The sequence below is a fragment of the Acromyrmex echinatior genome, chromosome 12 (genome assembly GCF_024713525.1).
Source record: "Acromyrmex echinatior isolate Ae372 chromosome 12, ASM2471352v2, whole genome shotgun sequence".
Classification (NCBI taxonomy): Eukaryota; Metazoa; Arthropoda; class Insecta; order Hymenoptera; family Formicidae; genus Acromyrmex; species Acromyrmex echinatior.
The window spans coordinates 6,047,405-6,070,100 of record NC_141863.1 but is presented as its reverse complement, the minus strand read 5'-3'; the positions used below and the strand labels follow the sequence as shown (position 1 = coordinate 6,070,100).

Sequence of the window (22,696 nt, the reverse complement as noted above, 5' to 3'; positions counted from 1 at the left end):
TTACTCTGTCAGTCGGCAGGGGTGTAACTTCGCTCGCGAATAGATATATTCCAAACCCTACTATTCGGCTGGCTCAATTAATGACATCGTTGAAGCGATATTGTCACAACTTCCGGTTCCACGAAACCTCTCTCGCGACCACGCCCCGCTATCATCATCGACCGACGTCTCAACAAGTTTGACGAAAGGTGAAACGACGATAACTGAAGCCGTCTATTTTCGGAAAGCTATTATAGTAATGAATAATCTTATTGAAGACAAGCATTCATAATATTTTTTATTTATAACAACATGATCTTCCGCTTTCAGCATCTCTACACTGAGAAAAAAATTTTAGTATTTGTGACTACTGACTATTATAATAATGGTTATTATTACTACGATGTCAGTAGAGTAAGAATAACATGTACAATTTTATCAACAAATATATATATATATATATATATATATATATATATACCTAAAGTAATTATAAATTATAATTATTATTATCATCGTAAAAATATGATTTTGATTATTATAATTTATCGATAATTTATAGTCATTTTTGGAACAATCATATAAAATATTATTAACCCACAAAATAAAAATATAGTTAAATTTTATAGTAATTGGATCAGTCATTTATGAAAATAATATTTATAATTTATAATCACTTTCCAGTGCCAACTACTATATATATTTCTTGATAGATCAATATAATTGATATTATTAACATTATAGCAGTAATAACTGTAATAACATGTAATTATAATCACAAATATAAAAAAAACAAATTATTTTTCTCTCAGTAAAATAGATATACATATTCCTAAAGAAGAAGATTTTGTCCACCGTTAATGATCTGTACAATTTATTTATTACTTTAATTGCAAAATAAGTTACGAAACAATTTGTTTTGCAATTACGCATGTTTTGCGAAATTTTCTCTAACAGTATCCCAATATTTGATTTTTCTTCCAATTATATAAACTCTCTCGTCTTGATTCTTATCGAAGATAAAGCGAAAATTTTACAATAAGTACGCTTGTCGATAATGAATTAATTACGTTATTTGAATTAGCAATTAAAAAACAGATTTTTCCGCCAACTCCGCAGCTACCACATCTCTTTTTTCGCGAACGAAGTTAGCTTCGCGGGCCAAGTTAATTACAAGTTACGAAATTAGAACTTTACCGCCTGTTCCCGGGTCCCAGGACGCAAATTAATCCAGCAGGATGGGAATACAAGAAAAAGAATATAAGCGGATCCTGTTAAAAATGTCGTCCTTTTAATAATGGTTGCATTTGGAACAACGCAAAATTTGAAAATTAAAACTCCAGATACTTTCTCATACAACAAGGGTTTTTACTTCTTTTTTTATATTCGTTTCACATATATGCACTGTTCTACTCATAGGATAAATATAGAATGCAAAGATTGAATATTCAAAGCATTAGGAATTAATTGGTAGATTTTTCCCAATTGAAACTGCCGTAATATCTTTTTTACGCGAAAAATTTCCATCTCGCTGTCAGGATTAAAGGAAGTATTACCATATATCCACACAAGAATAGAATTTTGAAATTAAAAGTAAGTTTTTCTATGTGGTGCAAAAAGTAGAAAAAGTAGAAAATAATAAACTTAGCTGGGTACTCTTTTGAAGTTCACTCTTCATTCACACTTATTCGTATTCAACTTGCTACATTTATGACTTCCGCTAAAAGTTTCAGTCTAAAGGATGAATAATGCATTTCGTATTCTCTGAACGGCAATACATACTGTATTTTATTTTCCAAAACAATACTTTGCTGAAGAAACAAGTACATCGGGATAAAGATGCGCTTTGCAAAGAGATACATCAAAGAGCAAAAGAGATCTTTCTCATGAAAAGACGGATATCATATTTGAAAAAGAATTGAGAGAAAGAGAGAGAGAGAGAGAGAGAGAGAGAGAGAGAGAGAGAGCGCAAAAATAAAAAGGTATGCTTAATGGCCCATTAGGAAAGCCATAAAAAAGATTAAAGTTAAAGTGCCATTATGCAAAATTGTATTGCTCTCTGACTTTCTGTTCTCCATCACACGTGTATCTGTGCGCATCTCGCGCGCATCAGCGACATGCACATGCAAATGTAACGTAGCAAACTTTGCGTTTGCGTATCGTTGGTAATATGCGGCGAAAAGTACCTGAAGGTAATTTAAATTAGGAAGATATTCCGCTGACTATAACACAGCTGCCGTGTCGTTTGTTTTTCGTAAATTATGCCCCTAAATTATTCCAGAGATCGTACTTCTCTGCGCTTCGAAAACCGTGAATATCGCGGTAGCAAATATACACACAGGGTGACTAAATAAGATGCAACTAATATTTAAGTAACGTACAATGCATTTCTTATCGATAACGTGGTTTCTCACGCGCGAGAGGATATTTCTTGAAATTATATATGAAGAATGACATTTAATACAGCAAAATATTTTTATTTCTAAATAATACTTGATAATGTTGTCATTTAACAATAACGTATATTAATTTAAAACATTAATTTTCCACAGTGGCTATATTCATATAATAAATAAATGATGTTTGAATCAATCAAGAGTAAAAAAATGTAAACACTTTCGAATCAATTTCACCAGCATCTCAAAATAATATTTTTATTACTGAGAAAAATTTTTTATTAAAAATAAACTAGTAGATTCTGATCGTGTCAAACAGAATTCTGGTCATCACGATTGGATGGACATCTGATTATCTCACCCGGAATTCTGATTGACATAATTAAAATCTACTTGATTTGTTCATTTTCAACCAGCAATTTTTTTCAATAAGAGCTGTACAAAAAGAGCTGTGTCATAAATAGTCATGTAAATTTTTGTTATGTTTAAATAATTTTTACACACAGATCGAATTGTATATGATTTTAGCCACCCTATATTGCAGCTGGGCTGCAAACGAGGGCGTTGTTTACGGCCAATGTGGAAGCGTAATTGAGTGCGCTTAATAAATAAACAAGCTCGTGCTCGAATACGCATCCACGGGATGCATAGGGAGGTGAGCTGTAAAAAATGAATTCATTTTTCAGGGAATGTTGGCCGGCTCGGGAAATGTACTGTCGCGACATTCCACTCGAATCGCGAAAGTACGCGTGAAAAAGCTGCAATAATCGGCATTGCATTTAATTGTTTTTTTTTTCTAATCGGCACAGAAAGAAATTATTATTTGCGATAGACACGGAATTAGAGACAGAACGAAGCATCATATTATATTTTTCTAAGTATTTTATAATCTAAAAAGGAACAATAGAAAGTTTAATGAAGAACCGTGAAGGTACAACTCGGTACGATTGCAAAAAAATCAAAGGAGGAAACTTGGGACAATGGAGGAACTGAATCCGTTCGCGTCCCTCCCTCAAGAAACGAATCTTGATTAATAGCGCAAGTTTGCGTCACCATGTCCCGCGTCGGCCATGTTCGGAATGCATAATGGGTGGAATACATTAAAATTCAACCTCGCGGGCGAACCCAAGAGAAGGATCTTTCTCTCTCTTCCTCTGTCTCTCTCTCTCTCTTCCTCTCTCTTTCTCTTCCTCTCTCTTTCTCTTCCTCCCTCCCTCCTTCTCTCTCTCTCTCTCTCTCTCTCTCTCTCTTCTTTTCTCTTCGTAACAGCGTCATTCTAAATGTGGAAAACATCGTTCTTCTCGCAATTAGTGCGGCGTCTTTGATCGATGATGGCAATTAGGTCGGTCCACGTCGAATGCACACGAGAAGTGCATCGGCTGCACACACCGATCATTAGGGAAACCCAAGAAAAATCTTCATGGTAAACCGTAAACGGTACGCGAATACAAACATCAGTCACGATCTTTTGTTAATGGCCGATTTTTTAAATAAAGCCATTTGCTGCCAGATCTTTTTTCAGTCACTGAAATATTCAGTATCTTCGTCCTTATACTATCACATTAATTGAAAATGAAGGATAATTCTTAAATTCTCTATCTTCCTTCATATCCTATCCAATAGAAAAAAACTACAGTAGAATTCATCTTGCATTGAATGTAATTTTGAATTATATAATACATATATCTATTCTTAACCTTTTCTTAAGCAATAATAATATAATTAAATAATGTAAATATTTTACACTAATATAGATAACAAGATATTAGTGTATGAAATATAAATATTAATCGATTAAAAATGTAATGTCGATTACAAAGGAAATATTCATTTTGTTTGAAGTATTAATTATTCATATCTTTGATATCTTTAATAATAATAAAAATTATGATTCTGACAGCTTTATATTCTCAGTACCTAGAAACCACTTTATTCTTTTAAAACACGATAAAACCTTTTCTGCATATTCAGTCGATTTAGTTTACTGCAAGGAAGGAATTTTTTACAAACGTAAAAAGTGGTCTCGCGTGTAGTTAACCATCACTCTTTATATTTTCATATATGTTTCGTCGAGAATGAGTATATTACGTAAAACACAAGCGCCTCGCCAGTGGAAAAGTGTCTAAAAATAATTACTATCTAAAAATATCATAATACATACATACGCGCTTGAAAATAGCAAATAGCAATGGAAATAAAAGTTAATATTAACTCTGAATGATATAGTTTTTTATTTATGAATTTTTGTTTTCGCTTTGATGACGAGACAAATTCGTATGACACCGTGTATTAGCACGTTTAATACCGTCTGCAATTTCTAGTTGAAACACGAGCTACGCAGCAATTTTAGCACAAATTGCCGCGTTTTAATGGTTCCCAGTTGATCCTTTAAACACTTTCGTGCTATATAGCATTAAGTAGCTTAATAATTAACTCTTGTATAGAACTTGCTTTGCAGGCAAATTCATCGTGAATTAATTGAAAAATAATATCCTTGTGTACTTGCATCGTTTGTCTGTGTCGTTCGAATATTTAATGTATCCATTATGAAACAATTCGCTCATTAACGTATTAAATCCATTAGGCAAAGCAGCTGCGTAATAGAATTAATCTTTAACTAATAGAATTAATCTTTATTTTTATTAACATTTGGCACACTTTGCAATAATTTTATTTATCTGAGACAATATTTTTTACAATAAATTCGTAGAATTTTAAATTAACATAAGATTATTAATAATTTTGTAAAGATGCTTATTAGTAAATTACTTTTGAATTTAATAAGTGATATTACTGGTTCTGCTTATAACACAGTTCAAGATCGAAAAAGATTTTGACGTGCATGATTTGTAAAATCAGATATGTATATAGATTCACAGAAATGTTTGAGCACCAAGATTCGCTTTGACCAAATATAGGATTTCTCTTATTTAATTAGTTTTATTTATTTTATTTTTCTAGGAACTGTAAGTATTGACTAACTAAGAGAATAATAAAAAGATTTTAATCAGTACTAACAGTTCGCTTACGTCAATTTGCGTTGAGAAACCTCAAGGTGAGTAATCTAAAAACCGGATCGACAGGACGATTGTCACGGCCGCGCATTAATGATTTTCGTCTATTTTACATAAGAATATACTTTGTACGATATCGCGAATATCATCTCGACCTCGCCTTGACCTGATTTCTGCATCTCGAGGCGATCTCATGTCAACCAGTTACTCGTTCGTTTACTCTAGTTACTCAAATTAACTTTTCGCACTTTGTTAAGTGAAACTACATCGTTCAAATCCAGCCCCGCGACCAGAAATATTTATTCGCGCATTAACGGGCTATACCCGATGGGAGAAGTTGCGCAAATTGCGATATCGGCGCGTTTTGCACCCCTCGAATAATCAGCAATGTATATCTCTGCGATAATCATAATATAATAATGTAAATTAAATCTCTCCATGTAATATTACGTGGCAATAGAATTTCAAAATCGGATAATCTTCGCGCGTTCAATTTTCGATATCGCCGGTGAAGGGAAAATGTATGTACAAGTCAGTTTTTCGATCTTCATCGCTGCGAATGAATATGTATGGAGACTATTTTTGTACGGTGACACCGAAATCTCGATTCACCGAAACTATATAAATCCCAATCCCTTTTGAATTTCATCTCCTTTCTCTCCATTAATTTTTTCTGAATTTATTCCTTTTGTATGTGTCCGTTATCCTCTCGATCGAAATCATTAAGGGAACGTGAGATGGGCCTCTTATCGAAACGGCCTCCGCGATAATTCGCCACGAAGGCCGTAGAACCGAGCACTCTGTGCTCTCGATAATACCCTTCGGCACACACACACGTGGTGGATTTCATAGTGGCGACTTACCTTGTAACTGCCGACCGCGTGCGCACCATCGTAGATGTAGAGATGGTCGTTGCAGTCTAACTGCAGCTGATCGAATCGGAGCATAAACCGCTGGAGGATGCTGTGAGTCTGGAAAGTAATGGCGCAATCGAGATCCCTCTCATTTTGTGAGGTAAGAACGGCGCCGTCTATCTTCCTGTAGAGATCCCGCAGGAAGTATTTCTTGCAGATGTCGCTCATCTGGTCTGTAAGAAAACGGAAACAGATGGAAGAGAGTTAATCGATCTAATTTATTCGCAATACTAGAAAAAATTCGATACATTATATACATAAATATCTTTACGATCAATGTTCTCCACATTATTGTCATACATCAAATCATGTAAACGTGAACACGAAATATAATGTATTGTAGAAAGTTCAGCATAAATTTTTAATATATGCAAGACTTTTTAGGGCCTGCATGGAAAGAACGGTTATAGTATCTAAAAATTTGGCTAGATACAGATCTGAAAATAATTCTGTTGAAATGTCAAAATAATTGAGTTAGACATTTAAGCACGATTAGCAATATTCATGCAAAATATTGACACTCGTTTTATGTCATTCTACATAATTGTATTGATGATCTAACAGAATTATTTTTAGATCTATATTTAATTAAATTTATAGATCCTTCAGCAAAAATGATTTTTCCATGTATACAGATTGTTAAATTAATAATGTCAAATTATACTCAATTTGAGTTATTTTTAATCATTTCTATAGGTCACTGCTCCTACTCGATATGTTATTAATTTATCTAAAATAATGAAATTATAAATAATCTAACTCAAGAAATGTATTAACTTAATTTATTTTATTATTTACCGTTTATTTGCGTACATTTAGCTGTTTACTTTGCGATTTAATCACAAAAATGGATCGATTTACATTTTGACATCTATAAAAGTTAAAGATAACGAAATTATTTACCTCAAAGATTTAGGTTCCCTATTATTCTCTTGATTATAGTATTATCTAACAGTATACATGATTTCCGAAATATTGTATATCATAATCGTAATTTTTTGTAGAAATAGAAATAGTTTTGCATTTATTATTATTTCTGTTTCTATTAAGTAAGTTTGAACTGCTTGAAAATAAAATGTAGAAAAATAATAACATTAAATTAACACAATTTGGTGTTTTCAAAAATTAAAAAAAACAATATGAAAGTTAACGTTTTGGTGGGCTGCAATTTCGCGCTTTAATCTCGATGGAATGAAACAAACATGCAATCGCACTTTTGCTCCATTACGCTCGCTTTAAAAACCGCGCTTACGAAGATGAAAATCATGTTTTTCTAGGTCAGTGCTCAAAAATTCCACTTTTGCATGCGGATGACACGCCTCGTACAAATAGCTCACAATGCTAGCGCGATTTCAGCTGGCAGAGTTGCGGATTTGCATTTAAAACGAATGATAACGAATGCACGACAGTCGGCAGTCAACGCAGTCGCGAAATAAGTTACAGACGCACTTTGTCCCAGGCTAAGACGATATTGCGATCGCTGCAGTTTCCCGACATTATGCCGTAACATATTTCGGGACAGGCAACAGAGGTTGCAGGTTCTGGAACTTTGCGCTCGCGTCTTCGTCTCGCAGTCTTCCGCTTTCCCCTTGTTTCCCCAACCCATTACCATCCCTTTGCAGCTGGGCTCTGTGCAACATTGAAATTACTTACTCCCAAGACCCGCGGTCCCGTGACGCATGCGTTTACTCGCACCCGGCTAAAATGCAGCTTGCAAAACGGTCGTTGCGTCAGCCCGCCGCATTTTCGGTCGTGTAGAGAGAATGTGAATGTGCGGCAAATAAACAACCGCGGGAAATTCAGCATTGCAACGCGCGTGATCAATTGCAATACATAATAATAATTTACCAGCCATCCCATCGGCAAGATGCGACTACGAGATAAACGAAAAGCGATGAATGCTATCGAGCACCGTGTTAATATGGCCGCGATTGTGTTATTAATAATTAATCATAGGTGTACGTAAGGAAGGCAGGAAATTCTCTAAATTTTGACAAGAAGAAACAATTAAATTATAAAAATCATTTTACGACAAAAAATTTAATGCTAATTGGCCAATGCGCGGATCACATTTTTATTCGTACACGAAAAGAACAGTTTTACTAAAGTATCTAAAAATGTAACTAATATTAATAATGCTAACTGTTGACTAGATACAGATATAAAAATAATTTTGTTTGCACCATTAAAATAATTATGTAGATCGCGTAAACTGAATGCTAGAATGTTAAAATTTTTTGCAGTATTATCATCAATGTTTAAGCGTTTGCATAATTATTTCATTGAATAGTCCAACAAAATTATTTTCAGATCTATAGGTTAGCTTTTTAGATACTTCAGCAAAACCTTTCTTTCTAAAAAAGATCGCTAAAAATCCTCCAAGACAACTGAGACTTTAACATAGATAATACTTTAGTAAAATTAAATACATGGTTTTGCGGTTTCATGAATAAATCAAATATAACTAAATAAGTCCGTAAGAACCTCCGCGATTGTTAAAGCGCAAATAACATATTTATAAGGTGATAAGATAAAATTTGCAAACAATTGGAATGTATTTATATCAATATTTATATCAATGAAGTTAACTTTGCAAACGTTTCAACTCTGGATTTGAGTCTTCTTTAATACAGAAGTGAAGAGGACTCAAATCCAAAGTTGTAAAGTCGATAAATACATTCGTATCGAATTATATTTTATAAAAATATTATTTATGCACTAATAATCGCAGAGGCTCTTCTAGGTGGTTTACTTATATTTCATATAAATTTTTGCTGTCTCTCAAAATTCTGAATACTCCTACGAATGCTATTATTCGGTCATTACGAGTTCAGTTATTAGGAATTGTGAACATATACATATAAATTGCTTTAGACTATTTGAAAAATTTATCTTAAGAGTATGTGTTAACGCATCTCTCGAGATTTCGCCAAGTTGAGTCCTCATTTTTTACGACACATTTGCGACGGCGTAATATTGTATATTATACATAACATGGCTTATACTATATAAATGTATTGTATAAATGTGTTTTACTGAGCTGCTACTTGGTGTAATAACAACTCCGTCAAGCAGTTAAGTTTTATGGCTATTGGTATGAAATTTTACGAGTCTTCCTCACGCCTTCGCGCCGCCACCCGTTTGTCGAACACGTACATTGCGTTGCACATCTGAGCAAGGCGGGTGAACAGGAAAAACGTGACTCGATGTTAAGTAATGTATTATGGCACGCGCAGGTGGCATTCCGAATCGACGATATAGAGGCCACCGTCGATATGCCTCTTGAGCCTGTATCCCCGATCACACATGAATCGAGAACCGATGTGCAATACTTCTTCCGTATCGACAAACATCGCTATTTTTGTAACTACGCGATGAATTGAAGATTCGTCCGATAATTGCAACATGCATATTCCATTCTGCTGAGTCGAGCATTTCGAGGGGGCACAAAAGCGCCATTACCTTAATATTGGAGTAAGCTGAAACTTTCTGTCGTCTAGATATATTTGAACGTTTGAAACTCGGAAGATTCACAAAAGGCCTTTTGTGCAATAGAGCAAAACTGACGTCTTAAAGAGACAAAATTCGATATCCGGGGGAGGGGGCTTAGAGATCAGAAAAACAAGTACGAAAGACACAAATCTTCGTCGAGTTCAGGATCAGTTTTAGAGAACATAAATTTTGTAGGAACAGTGAGAATATCCGAGGAAGAACTATTTTCTCAGACAACCATGATTTAGCGAATTTAGTGAATAAGTAACTTTATATTGTAGCAAGAAGTTCCAACTCTCAAACTTCTCTTATACGAAAGATGATTCACTATAGACGAAATATCTATAAATTGTTCCTTGAAGATTTTCGACAAGATTTCAATGTCTCTAAAGATGAAAATAACATAGATGGAATTTTCTTAAGCTTATTAGAATTAGCATTTTATGAAAAGAGAGAGAATTAAATATAAATATTATATTCAGGACAATTAATAGATTATATTCTTTGAGATTTTTCTTATCTTTTTAATATTTTCTTAAAATTTTTAATTTCAAAGTATATATCCTTGAGATATACGTTCAATCGGATTTGTATTGAAACATTCTATTCTCGGTGGATCCATGGAAAACACTCATATTAGAACGCTTGACCAACGCTCGGTCAGCTCTAAAGCGATTACGTTCCTCAATAGGAAGCGTCTATTCAGATGGGCAACGATCAAGAACGCGCGTCCTGCTGCACTTAATCATTTACAGTTTCTCGTCGAAGAACCGATTCACCGACTCGTGTAGCCGTTTAAATGCTCGAGAGCTTAATGCACATTCTGATCAGTAAACGGAGCGAGTCGAATTATTCGACCGATTGGTAACCGATTGATTCGCACTGTCGAGATAATGGCTCGATTCGATCTCAATGCAGCCACGATTAACTTTAGTCTATTATGCTCGATGAGGTAAGAATTTTGCCAAATTGTCTACATTTAGATATTAGACTACAATTCTAGAATGCGGTCTCAACTCCGCAATTCGCGATGTTTTATATAAGAAATTTTATATTATTAGCTGATTATTAGCGTCAAAGAATTAAGGATGATTATGTTAATTAACAATTTTCTATATTGTATTTAAGAGTAGGTAATACACAAAAAGCTCGGCGAGAATTTAGAATCTGAATGAAAAAATCGTTTATTCAATAAAAAGTAGATATATTTTTTTTTAATCTAATTCCGTAATTTGCAATATTTTATATGCGCTGATTTATTGGTGTCAAAGAATTAAAGATTATACGGTTTTTTTTAACAAAATATAGGTATGAAAAATTACTCATTTTCTTTACTATATTTGAAAGTATGATAAAAAGTGGATTCAGAATCTAGATCAAAAATCATTTATAATTTCAATAAAAAGTAACTATATTTTAAAAATCTAATTAAGATAAAATAAAAAATTTTTTTACAGTATAAAATTATATTATGAAATATTAAATATTGATCGTATTTTGGATCGTATATTGATCGTTTATAATTGGAACAGTATAATATTTATTTTGATATGGAAATTATAAATTTCCAATTCTAATCATTTTTTACAGAGAATATACACGTGTAATACATCCATAATTAGTCATTTCAATTGAATTGTTTTACATTTTGAATTTCTTAGGATCATAAAATCGCGATTTTCTTGGTGACGACAACTTCGTTCTATTATTATTTTTCAGGTATATTGAATATTGGATTTGAATGTCAGAGTCTGCGAAATAATACTGTCTCGCTGCACTGTTTTATTTATTATTCATCAAGCGGTGAACATAGAATATGCGTTTAATTGCCAATTTTTACTACTATAGAATACTTGATTATTGCTATACACATATCGCAAGAGAAAAGTTACATTTAGAGATATAATAAATTAACCGTAATTATCCGATATTGTATTTCAATTCAAGAACAATCAGTTTTGATTACTCCAGTGAGTAATTCGATAAAGCGTGTCACGATGTCCCACGAATAATTCCGAGGTTGTATCTTCGTATCTTCTACCTTATATTACGATTCCATTTAAAATGAAAATTTGCTTTATCATAGAAATTTCCGAAATGAATGCTCATATTAAATTTTAAATTATCCTTTTCATCAAAATAAAATTTTTAGATGTATAATTTGTAATTTTCATTGAAAATAAATAATTATTTTGAGCCTTCAAAAATCCAAAAATGAACAGTGCATTAATTTTGCACTTCAGAATTCATGTGTATCTTTTAGATAACATATCGTTCTCAAAAGTGATACAACTCAAAAAACGTGATTTTCTAATTATTATCATAAGTTAAAATAAACATTCATCAAAAATAAACTAATTTAACATTATTAAAAAACTAAAAATCGTCAAAATTTAAAAAAAGTTCTTTAAAAAAAAATCATCAAAATCAATAAACTTAAAAATAATGATTTCTTAAGGATTGTAAAATGAAAATAATAAAAAATGACATTTAATGACATTAAGAATATATTCTTTTTACCAATATTTTGAAAAATAGTCTTCCTCTTTTCTCTCTCCATGAAACTTAATTTTTTGAGTTGTGTTACTTTTGAAGTAAGGAAGCGAATTATGTCCTGTGTATTGGATGTTATGGAATTTTGATCGAATTTTAACGATTTGTATTAGACGGAACAATTTGTGCAAGGCATTCCGCGCTCAGAAAAGCATGAGGAGATCTGTTCGACTCGGTTGAGCTTCACCGCGATCGAGATTTCTTCGCCGATTCGTTCCGGCTGGACGAGCCACGGGAACGAAGGGACGAAAATAAAAAGCTCGTAACGAGGTCGCTCTACGCGGGGATAAGAGAAGACGCGGCATCGTCACCGCCCCGAACAAGAAACTCGATTGAAAAGTTTCCGCTCGTTTCGCAACGAAAGATAGTTTTCCGCACGGCGCGCCCTTCGCAGCTGCCGATGGACTGTTCGCATCCGAAGCGAGAACATTTTCGGAGCGAGTCTCTCGCAAAGATTCTCGTGAAGATAAAGGTGTGCCATTTCCGCCGGCGGTCACACGACGCTGGTGTAAATAAGGTAGTGGCAAAGTGACGATACGTCGTCGAAATGCCACGTGCGTGTTACATCTCGCAATCATCAAACGGAACAGTCTTCTTTCCGCTAGTTTAACCTAAAGTAACTGTCCCCATTAGTGTTTTTTAAACTTGCTCGTTACTGAATTAGTTATTAAAAATTGTAGCTTCAATTGTGTCTGCTTGAAATTAATATCGATTTTTCAATTATTCCTTTTTCTTATAATCTTTTTTCAATCTGAAAAATGTTAATGTTTTATAATGTTTTTAATAAAAATAAAGAGAATGTTTTTGTCCCTATTAGTGTGTCCCTTTAAGGGGCGATGGATTTATTAATGTATTCCCAATTTATGTGTCTCCACATTTTAACGTATAATTACTAAAACAGATAATAGATGTGAATTAATCGTTTAAATTAATGTTATAATAAATTATTATTTTAATTATACTTACAATTTTAATACATTTATAACACAACGTTCTTAGCTTCAATAGGACATGCTAATGAGAACAAACTTAAAATCTTGCGATATTATTGGATCTATAAATTTCTTTAAATTGATGTCTCTTTTAGAAAATATTACTTTAATAGTTGAAAAGTACATTACTATTTTTAATATTGTATACATTAATAATTTAAATTTACAAAAATATCTTTTCTCTTATTTATTTATGCTAGTTTTTAAATGGCTTATTTAAATAGAAAAACACTAATAAGGACAGTTACTTTACCTGTATCATATACACTTATTACTATCACGTCCGCTTCACAAATAGCTCGCTAGGATAATTCAGAATTAACTCTCGACTATAACATTTGAATCCAATGCGAAAATTTAGGAAATTACGGTTGTATATATGAAATATCAATAGTATTCAATTCATAATGTCAAATTATATGTCCAATTGGAATTGTTTTTAATCATTTCTATGTAGGTCATCATTGCTTCCTACTCAACATATCGTAATAATTATGTTGTATAATTATAGCATTAATAATAATGTCGTACAGAATTAATTTAACTAAAACAATGATGTTAAATAATTTAATTCAAGAAAATGTATTAAATTTCATTTAAATTTAGTTCATGACTTACTAAGTGCATACGTTAATATGAATATTATTTAGTTTGAAACTACAGAAAGGGATTAATTTACATTTTGACACACATAAAAGTTAAAAATAACGAAATGTTATTTAACCAAAGGGATTTGGTTACCATTGCTGCTTTGATGTCTAACAGTGTACAATCTGTACGATCGCTACGAGGTTCTAAACTGTAAGTAAAAAAACTGCAAGTAAAAACTTTGAATCTTCTCCTCTATCAACGGTAAAGTGGAGGTTCATTTGCATTTTGTACTTTAAATAGGACACTTTAGAACTTAGATGTAGCTTTTTCATAGCTACAGTTGGAGGTTAAAGTTGTCTCTGTAAAAAGTGACCGGAATTAGAAATTTATACTTTCCGTATAGAAAAGAACGTTATATGCATTTGAAATAGTTCAATAATTAGATCATTATATTTAATACAGTTTTATAGTTTAAATAAAAAATTTCTTATTTTATTGGTTTTTTTTAAACGTGTCCACTTTATATTGAATTTTTGATCTATTTTAAATTGTCGCTAGATTTTTTATATTATTTTTAAAAATACAAATAGAAAAATCTGTAACTTTTTTCATAATTTTGTTAAAGAATATATGTAATACATCTTTAACCCTTAGATTCATGTAAATAAACGAGATAAATTAAAAGATAGGAACAGGATAATAAAACAAAATTAATTATACGCTATTTATAATTACTTCTTTGACGATTTGAGGAAACTTTCGAGACAGATCGTTTATTGAAACATCCAAGAATCAGCCTGCATAATAAATATAATTACTATTTGCTCTCTCTGTTCTCTGAAAAGGAATAAGAAGTGCACACGCAGAAATTCAATTTCGACTTGAAATTGACAAAGAAAGGAAGTTCCGTTATCTATGTGCACCCTTGAAACTTAATTCGTTGAGATGAGTTTAATCTCCGATGTTAAATATCTTCGCTATTACATCCCCTTCAAATATTTGTTAAGAAAAGGTCGGCTCAAAAGATCGAAGAACCTGTCATTAAAAAGATATTGACATTGAGATTGAATCACAAGTGGACATTTATATCAAATTAAAAAACTGTTTTAAAAATAATTAATAACGCGCAAAAAAAATTAATCGACAAGTAGCAGAAATTTTTCAGAACAGAACAAAATTGAAACTAGCAATCAACTTTTCTCGATATTAAACGATATCGTAATTTTTGTTCAACTTCGCAGTTAAAGTTACCCCCCACAATCTAACTTTGTCCTGCGGTAGTTTGATGTACAGTAAAAACTTTAATATAGAATGTTCCTGTTCCTAATAATTTTTTCTTGTATAATCGTTCGTTATTGGATTTATACATCGCTTCAACTCGTTAAATTTGTCGTGCACGCGAAATTAATCTTGCGTGGCTAGTTTGCTCGCGTAAACTTCAGAATTTTTTTTTTTTTTTTTTTTTAATACCGCCGTATTTCCCGATAAACGCCAATAAATGCTCATCATAGAATCGACAAAGTGGTCATTTGGAAGCGCGTCTGTTTGCGTTGCAAATATCGATCCGCAATTTTCGATCTGTTGTCCGATGGATCGCGCCGTGTAATGTCACCACGAAGTTTCAAATTTCACGTGAAGTCGCGTGCGAAACGAGCCAGGACGCGGGACGAGAAGAGTGAGCGGATTTCGCGAGCGACAGGGAAGTGAAACGAGAGGTGTGGGAGAGGAAGAGAAAGCGAGTAAAAGAGAATGAGATGGAGAGAGATAGAGAATGAGAGAGAGAGAGGGGTGAGAAGGGAGAAGCAGAGAGAGACAGAGAGAGAGAGAGAGAGAGAGAGAGAGAGAGAGAGAGAGACGAATGACGTCAAGAGAGAAGGAGACCCTTTGGTCACGATGGTGCGCGTCGGCCCTACGACCCTCTGGCAACCACCCCTTCTCGTATGCCACCATCCAACGCGACCCTCCCTCTTGTACCCAGTGTGCACCCTCCACCCCTTCAGCCCGGTTTCCTTTCTCTCTCGCCTCCTCTCTCTTTCTGTCTTTCTCTCTCTCCCTTCTGGCACGATGTAAGCCCGCTCCGTCGATCAATATTACTCTCTTCGAGCGCACCACGGCTCGTCTGAGCGCCAACCGAGCGCTATCATATTAAGTTCCAAGCACTTTGCTCCGAGCACTTGGAGAAGCTCCGGCGCATCGCAAAAGTTTTCTCGCACGAATACGCGCGCGATATTATCTGTATCTTTCCCCCGTGATGGAGGTCGCGTCGCCATTTTTACAGTCGTGCCCGGCCTCCATTTATTTTCTTCTTCGTGCGAAGCAAATGCAAATTTTTACTTATGCTCGATAAATTTCACGTCACCGGCTGCTGTGTCTCTCGTCGTTAGAAATTGCCGTAATCTTTCCTTTCTTGACACTCTTGATAAAAATTAACGTGAGCTTTCCTCTCGAATGGGAACGATGTCAATTTACGCGAAATCTGAGAAAAATGAACGATTGATATATATATTAGACGTGGATCTTAATTTTTTAGCCTTATATCAGAAAGTAAAAAATTATTTTTAAATGACTTTTGACTGACGGGAATCTAGAAATTTTATATTCAACTTTTTCCATTATTACTTACGTGTAATATCGAATTTTAATCAGTAAATTTTTTTGTGTGAATTTCGTTATGACAGCTCAAAGCCCCATCTTTTAAATAACAAAGAATAATTTTGTACAAAGATTTTATTTTGCGTAAGATTTTATCTCGTTTTCGCATTTATATTTTTAATAGAAATCTTGTTGGGGAAACACGATAGTAAAAAATTATGCATTAATTGAAGAATACTGTCATTGAAATTATTTCACCGAACGAGTAATTTACAGCCCGCATGTATTACAGCGTAAAGTTACTCCCTTTTTTTTCTAGAATAAATCTAAACTTATCTTATGATAAGTGTTTTCTTTCGCATTGACACGAAAAAAGCATTACGTTCCATAGGCGTTTCATCGCAAAAGCTCGCTAGCACTCCGCTAAGTTTTCTTTGCAATTTTATCCACCGAGATATAAGAGGTTATTCGGAAACAATGCTATCGACACATATATAAATAACGCAGACACTCTTAAAAGTTTATCTACGGACCGCGACTGTTCTCTGTCCTTGCCGCGCCTTTTCCATAGAGATGACTGATCCACAATCATTTGAGCTTCACGGACCCAAACTCAACACACTGCAGACATTTACATGTATACATAACATATAACATAATTTAAATTAATAAGAAAAAGAATAAAAGGTAGATTGTTTTTTATAAGTTTAACTAAAAGCGTAAATTTATTTTTATCTTTATTTTAAAAAATTCAAAATTTAAGGACATAAACATTTTAAAACCGTTAACCTGATTTATCATACGAATTGGAGAAAATTCAGTAGTATATATATATATATATATATAGTTTCTTTTTCTTTTCCTTCGTTTGAACTTTTACAGAAAATTATTATAAAGGGGATTATAAAAATATTATAAAAACGTGAAAGTCATTATAAAATAAAAAATAGTGTTATATATTGAGGCAAGAAATACGCTAAAATTGAATTATAACAAATCTTACTCAAAGAAAAGCCATAAATTTGAAAAATAAACCCCCGTCTTCTCTGAAGATTAGTGCTATGATTTCATAAATCATTTCATTAAATGGTACCATAACTGAACAATAATATATTCTATTAATATTTTAAGAGATACTTTAATGAGCTGCAATTGCTTTGACTCTGTGTTTTAAAGATTAAATGTTTTCTATTATTAACATGTATCATCGAAAATAATAATTATAATTATAATAACAGAATAAGAAAATAGAATTTCGAATATGGTGCAATTTGGAACGAAGTAACATTTGAATCCTATTTTCTAAGTTTAGGATTGATTTTTTTCTATGTGGTACGTTTCAGCATTCTCTACATATAATGAGAAAATTACCAAACCTCAAAAATTGGATTCAAATTTTATTCTTTTCAGAATTGTATCACCATGTCCTAAATTGTATCACGTTATCATATATTTTTTGTCTACAAAATATACCTCAATTAAAATCTATAGAAAGGTACTGTCATTTCAAATTTTGCCATAATGAGAGATTCTTCCGCCGGTATGGATTCTGCAATGTTCGCGATTAGTCCATATCAAAATAATTAGGCATTCCATATTTTACAAATATTTCAGTATTTATGACATGTCCGTAAATACGTGCGTACATATCTCGATTTCCGCATTGGTTCGATCAAATATTTTGTGGACTATGAAATGCTAAAATCTCGACGCCGGAATTCGCATCTAATGAAATCGCGGGGCGAATGAGAGAGATTCGAACATGCGACCGTAAAAATTCTTCGTCGCGGCGGTTGCTCCAAAATTATATGCCAGACCACTAAAAAGGCAAATGATATTCGTGTTTTGAGTACGCGAAACCGGGGTCGCGACCAGGTCGTAAAAATTCGCTACACGGCGACTCACCGTTGCGTAGAAATGGCACTTAATCCGCGTCGCCGCGCCCGGAGTATCGACGTTTCGGAAAGAGCTCTCGACCCCAGACTTTTCGCAAAGTACAAACTTATGAACAGGAAATGGCGACGTTTAATTCAAGCTGCATCTCCATTTCTCACGAATCCTGCTTGAGTGGTAAAAATTGAAGTCATACTTTCTATTTTTGATTTCTATCATCTTTCTTATTAAAACAAAGCCTTAAATTCTTCTGTAAGGCATTTGTTATATTATATTTATTATAATTATTACACTAATATAAAATTCAAATTATAACATCTAGCTTTAAGTGACTCAATAATAGATTAATACGTCATTATTTTATCTAATGCGTTCCATTAAATATTCTATGGTATTACGCATATATATGTTAATATAATAGCTTGTTAATCTCAAATTGAATTTAGTTATTAAATTAACAGAGAAAGATTGTTCATGTATCTACGCGAATTATCACATTTCATAACACGCTTATTGTATTTTATATCCTCTATTATTAGTTATAATATACAATTAATTAACGTAAAAACTCTAGGAGTTTGTCAAATCCTTCAAAGTTCATTTGGATATGAAATGAAATTTAAGATATAAGTATACTGAATAATTTTGCATCATGCAGTTTGATTGACGTAAAGAGAATTATCCATACTAGAGTTGCCACAAATTCCTCATCTTAGATTTTCTGACTTCCAATAACATTTTGAAACTTTATGCATTTTCGTATTGATTTGGAAACCATTAAACATTTGGTTGACAAAACAATTTAATAGTAATGTAAATTACTGTTAATGTTACTGACACCACTTGCATTTAACCATTAAACTGCACGGAAAAAAAGGATAGGAGCTGTGGTAGCTAAAATGTGTCTTTAAAATTGGGACTGCTGTTGCTGCTCAAGCTAAATTTATTAGCTATTTGCACTTATGTACGTACTGTAGCAACAAATTTTTGCTGCTAGAGACATTTAGCTGAATGCTACTTTATCTTTTACTGTAGAACTTTTAGGTGCACCGAAAAAATGAATATCCCACTTACGTGTAATATGTTTTCCTCTGAAATAAGCGCCAAAACGATCCTCTTAATTTAAGAGAAAAATCATCTAAATTTTTATCATCCTGTATATTCTTAATATAATGTACAGGATGTCCTATTTTAAACGGTGATCTCAAATATCTCTTGAACAATACACTTTAGAGAAAAATGTTTCAGACAAAAGTTGTATGATTTTAAGGAGAACATCGTCAAAAACCGCGTGAAGCGATGATCGCCTTCGCAAATCAATAATATATCATTAATTTAAGAGGAAATATTCTTATATCTATTCAGAGGAAATATTAAATACATTTTTCAAGAATACAATTTTTCGGTGTCTTTTTAACTGCCTGTACTAATGTATGCTTTTAATTTCAACTAATAAAGTTTCATGCCACAGTGACTGTTTTTTATCTGTAATAGTCAGAGCTTAGTAATGACACTAAGGCGGTAGATCTTACAGCTAAATTTGATTCAGCTGTTAAAATTTAGCTGTTATTGCCAAGTCATTTTTTTGACATGTAGTATTCTAAAACTGTGTAGGTGTGATATACTCGTATCAAATTTCCATAAAACCAAGAATTTATATTTTCTAGAAAACTCCGCAAAATTCTCCGATGTTTCCCCGACCGTTTTTTCCTTGACCGTTTTCAACTTCCCTGACATTTCCCTGATTTCCTGAGTTTTGTGGCAATCCTGCATACGCGGACAAATATATGGTGGACGTTCGTGCTAGCTGGTGTATTCGTCGTGATAGGATCGATTCTCGCCACGGTGTCGTAAACTTTACCAATCCCAAGTAGAAACCGAGGTGCGCCCAGCGCAAGTAACGCAAGACACATATGTCCCTAATGCATTAAGACAACTTTTCCTTCTTTGCAGCGAATACGAGTGCAGCCCACTTTCCGCACGAAGTCGCGGATGAGGTTTCGGGCGTGAAGACGGTGAGAATGTTACAGACATAAGCCGTAAAGAGTAAATTTTACAGAAGAACGAAAGGAGAGAAAAAGATGATATTTTATACGGCCAATTCACCGTTTCCAAAAGGGATTCCGCGAAATCCTTTCTTCCTTTCAGAAACGGGAAATAATACTCGGTTGTACCTGTCTACCCGATTACGGAAGAAACAACTTTGTAAAAAATTGATTTAACGAAACTTTTCTATTTGAATAATTTATTCGCAAGTTATTTGCTCATTGAGTGAAACAAGTATAAAGAAAGCTCCTCTCGATAGAAAATGTGAAAACTCGATTTTATTATAACTTATGCGAATTAAATTCGATATTGCTCTTAGTGTTCTAAATATAGGTAGATAAACGGCGATGGAATTCGAGGATTCGAAAGAGAGACATGATTTATGTGGTGCACACCGATAACGTTAGGCAATCTGATGCGATGTGTCGTACGACGTGCGTAAATCGTGTTTTTTAGCATACGTTGATGCTGAAAAGCGAGCGAATCAGCGGCAGAAATATCTCTTGACCCGTCGTCTCTCTCTTTCCCTCTCGTAAAACCGCGACGCGCCACGCCGATAATCCGTGACACGAATTCTCGTTTCGATTTTATAGCACGAGACGATTTTATTGTGCGACGCACGTTATCCGCGGTTATCGAGAGCAATGATAAATTTTCAGATACCATCTCGAATTCTTGCCTCGATATCGAGAAGCGAATGACACCGATGGATGGGGATGTACCATGCGATGTCCCGCAGGGGATATCCTGCTTTTGTGTCGCGGCCATTTTAAAGGAGCTGATGAAAGCGGCTTATGGTCTATAATATTCTCAAATCGGCTTAAATTCACAAGATACTATGGTATCTGTAACTTTAATCTTACAAGATAAAAATAGAAAGTTTAGATCGCAAGAGTAATCCGTAATCGCATTTTCCGGCATTTTGGGATAATGTCGACAAGTGCATGAGGCTAGTTAAATTAAAGTGTGTGACTGTAGACTTAACTTAAACATTTTAAATATTTTCTGCGGATAGTTTATACATATATATATATATATATACAGGGTGTCCGGAAATTCGCGAATCAAAATATCATAGCAAGAAAGTTCTCGAAAAAATAAGTTAAAAGTGGTTGCCATTTTTCATTCCGAGCAATAATTTTTGAAATATAGGAGGCCAATTATATTTTTTCAAAACAGGTCAATTATAGATTAGATGGAAATCCATCCATGAATCACGCATTAACGCAATAATGTTAGAAGTCGCGCATTTTACGCGCTCAATGACATTAGACAAATAATCGTTTGTGTAACGTCAGTATAATAAAAAACACTGCGTGTTGCGTAATATTATAATATACTTGTTCCGCATTAATTGTATTGTATAATATTTGCAATATCACACTCGTATATCTAAAGACAGTTATAAACCACATGGCTAATGATACGCCAACTTTATGCACATTCGCTAAATATGCATGATAATTATGCACATCATATGCGTGTGTATGTGTATAATGTTTGCTACACACAATGTTGACATATATTAGCCCACGTCATCTGAAGCCACCTTACTGATAACCTTATATTTTTCTGTTTGTCATATTTATCTTATTATTTAATATGATGTGACGTTCGTAATTGTATCATTTTATTATAAATTGTTTGTAATTAATTAATTTCTACTATTTTAATACATTTAAGCGAAAGTAATTAATGTCACGCACAATTAGTAAAGAAACTTTAAGGTAACTAAGAGATGCGCAAGTTGGTAATAGATGCTTGGAACATTCCCTAAAATAATTTCATTCTATAGTCATTTTTTACTGATAATATACATTAATATATCAATAACATATTAAATATAGTCAAAGTTACATTAATTATCCTTATGAGATAAAAAAATGTAAAAATAATGAATCTTGTGGGCAATACTTTTTATTTTTCTTTTTCAACACAAAGTTTTAAAGATAACTATACCTGTTGTGGCCACCCTCACTTACCCACTTAAAGATAAAATGAATCAGAACTGTGTGTTATAACTTTTATTTAAATTTTAAACTTAAACTTAAATTTAAACTTTCATTTAAATTTTATACTCCAGTATAAAATTAATTCGATACATTCGATCAAAGATCCCCACAATTACAGTCGCGTACGGTATCCGAGATCAACGTCAGATCAACGAACATCTGTGAAGATTAAAGAAGACGCGCTTTATCGTACAATTATAAAAGCATTCGAGCCACATCGCG

At 33.3% G+C, this 22,696-nt stretch overlaps 2 protein-coding genes across 3 annotated transcripts in view; one reads left to right on the top strand and one right to left on the bottom strand.

Annotated features, from left to right (window-relative positions):
- Window positions 1–22,696, top strand: part of LOC105149533 (hypothetical protein) — a 183,232-nt gene that overhangs the window by 24,455 nt on the left and 136,081 nt on the right. The gene's annotated exons all lie outside the window — the stretch shown is intronic.
- Window positions 1–22,696, bottom strand: part of LOC105149537 (lost and found) — a 222,557-nt gene that overhangs the window by 80,433 nt on the left and 119,428 nt on the right. For both annotated transcript variants that reach the window (XM_087412014.1, XM_087412015.1), the window contains exon 2: window positions 6,253–6,476. In XM_087412014.1, the coding sequence (XP_087268140.1) occupies window positions 6,253–6,476 (224 nt within the window). The remainder of the gene's footprint in view (window positions 1–6,252; window positions 6,477–22,696) is intronic.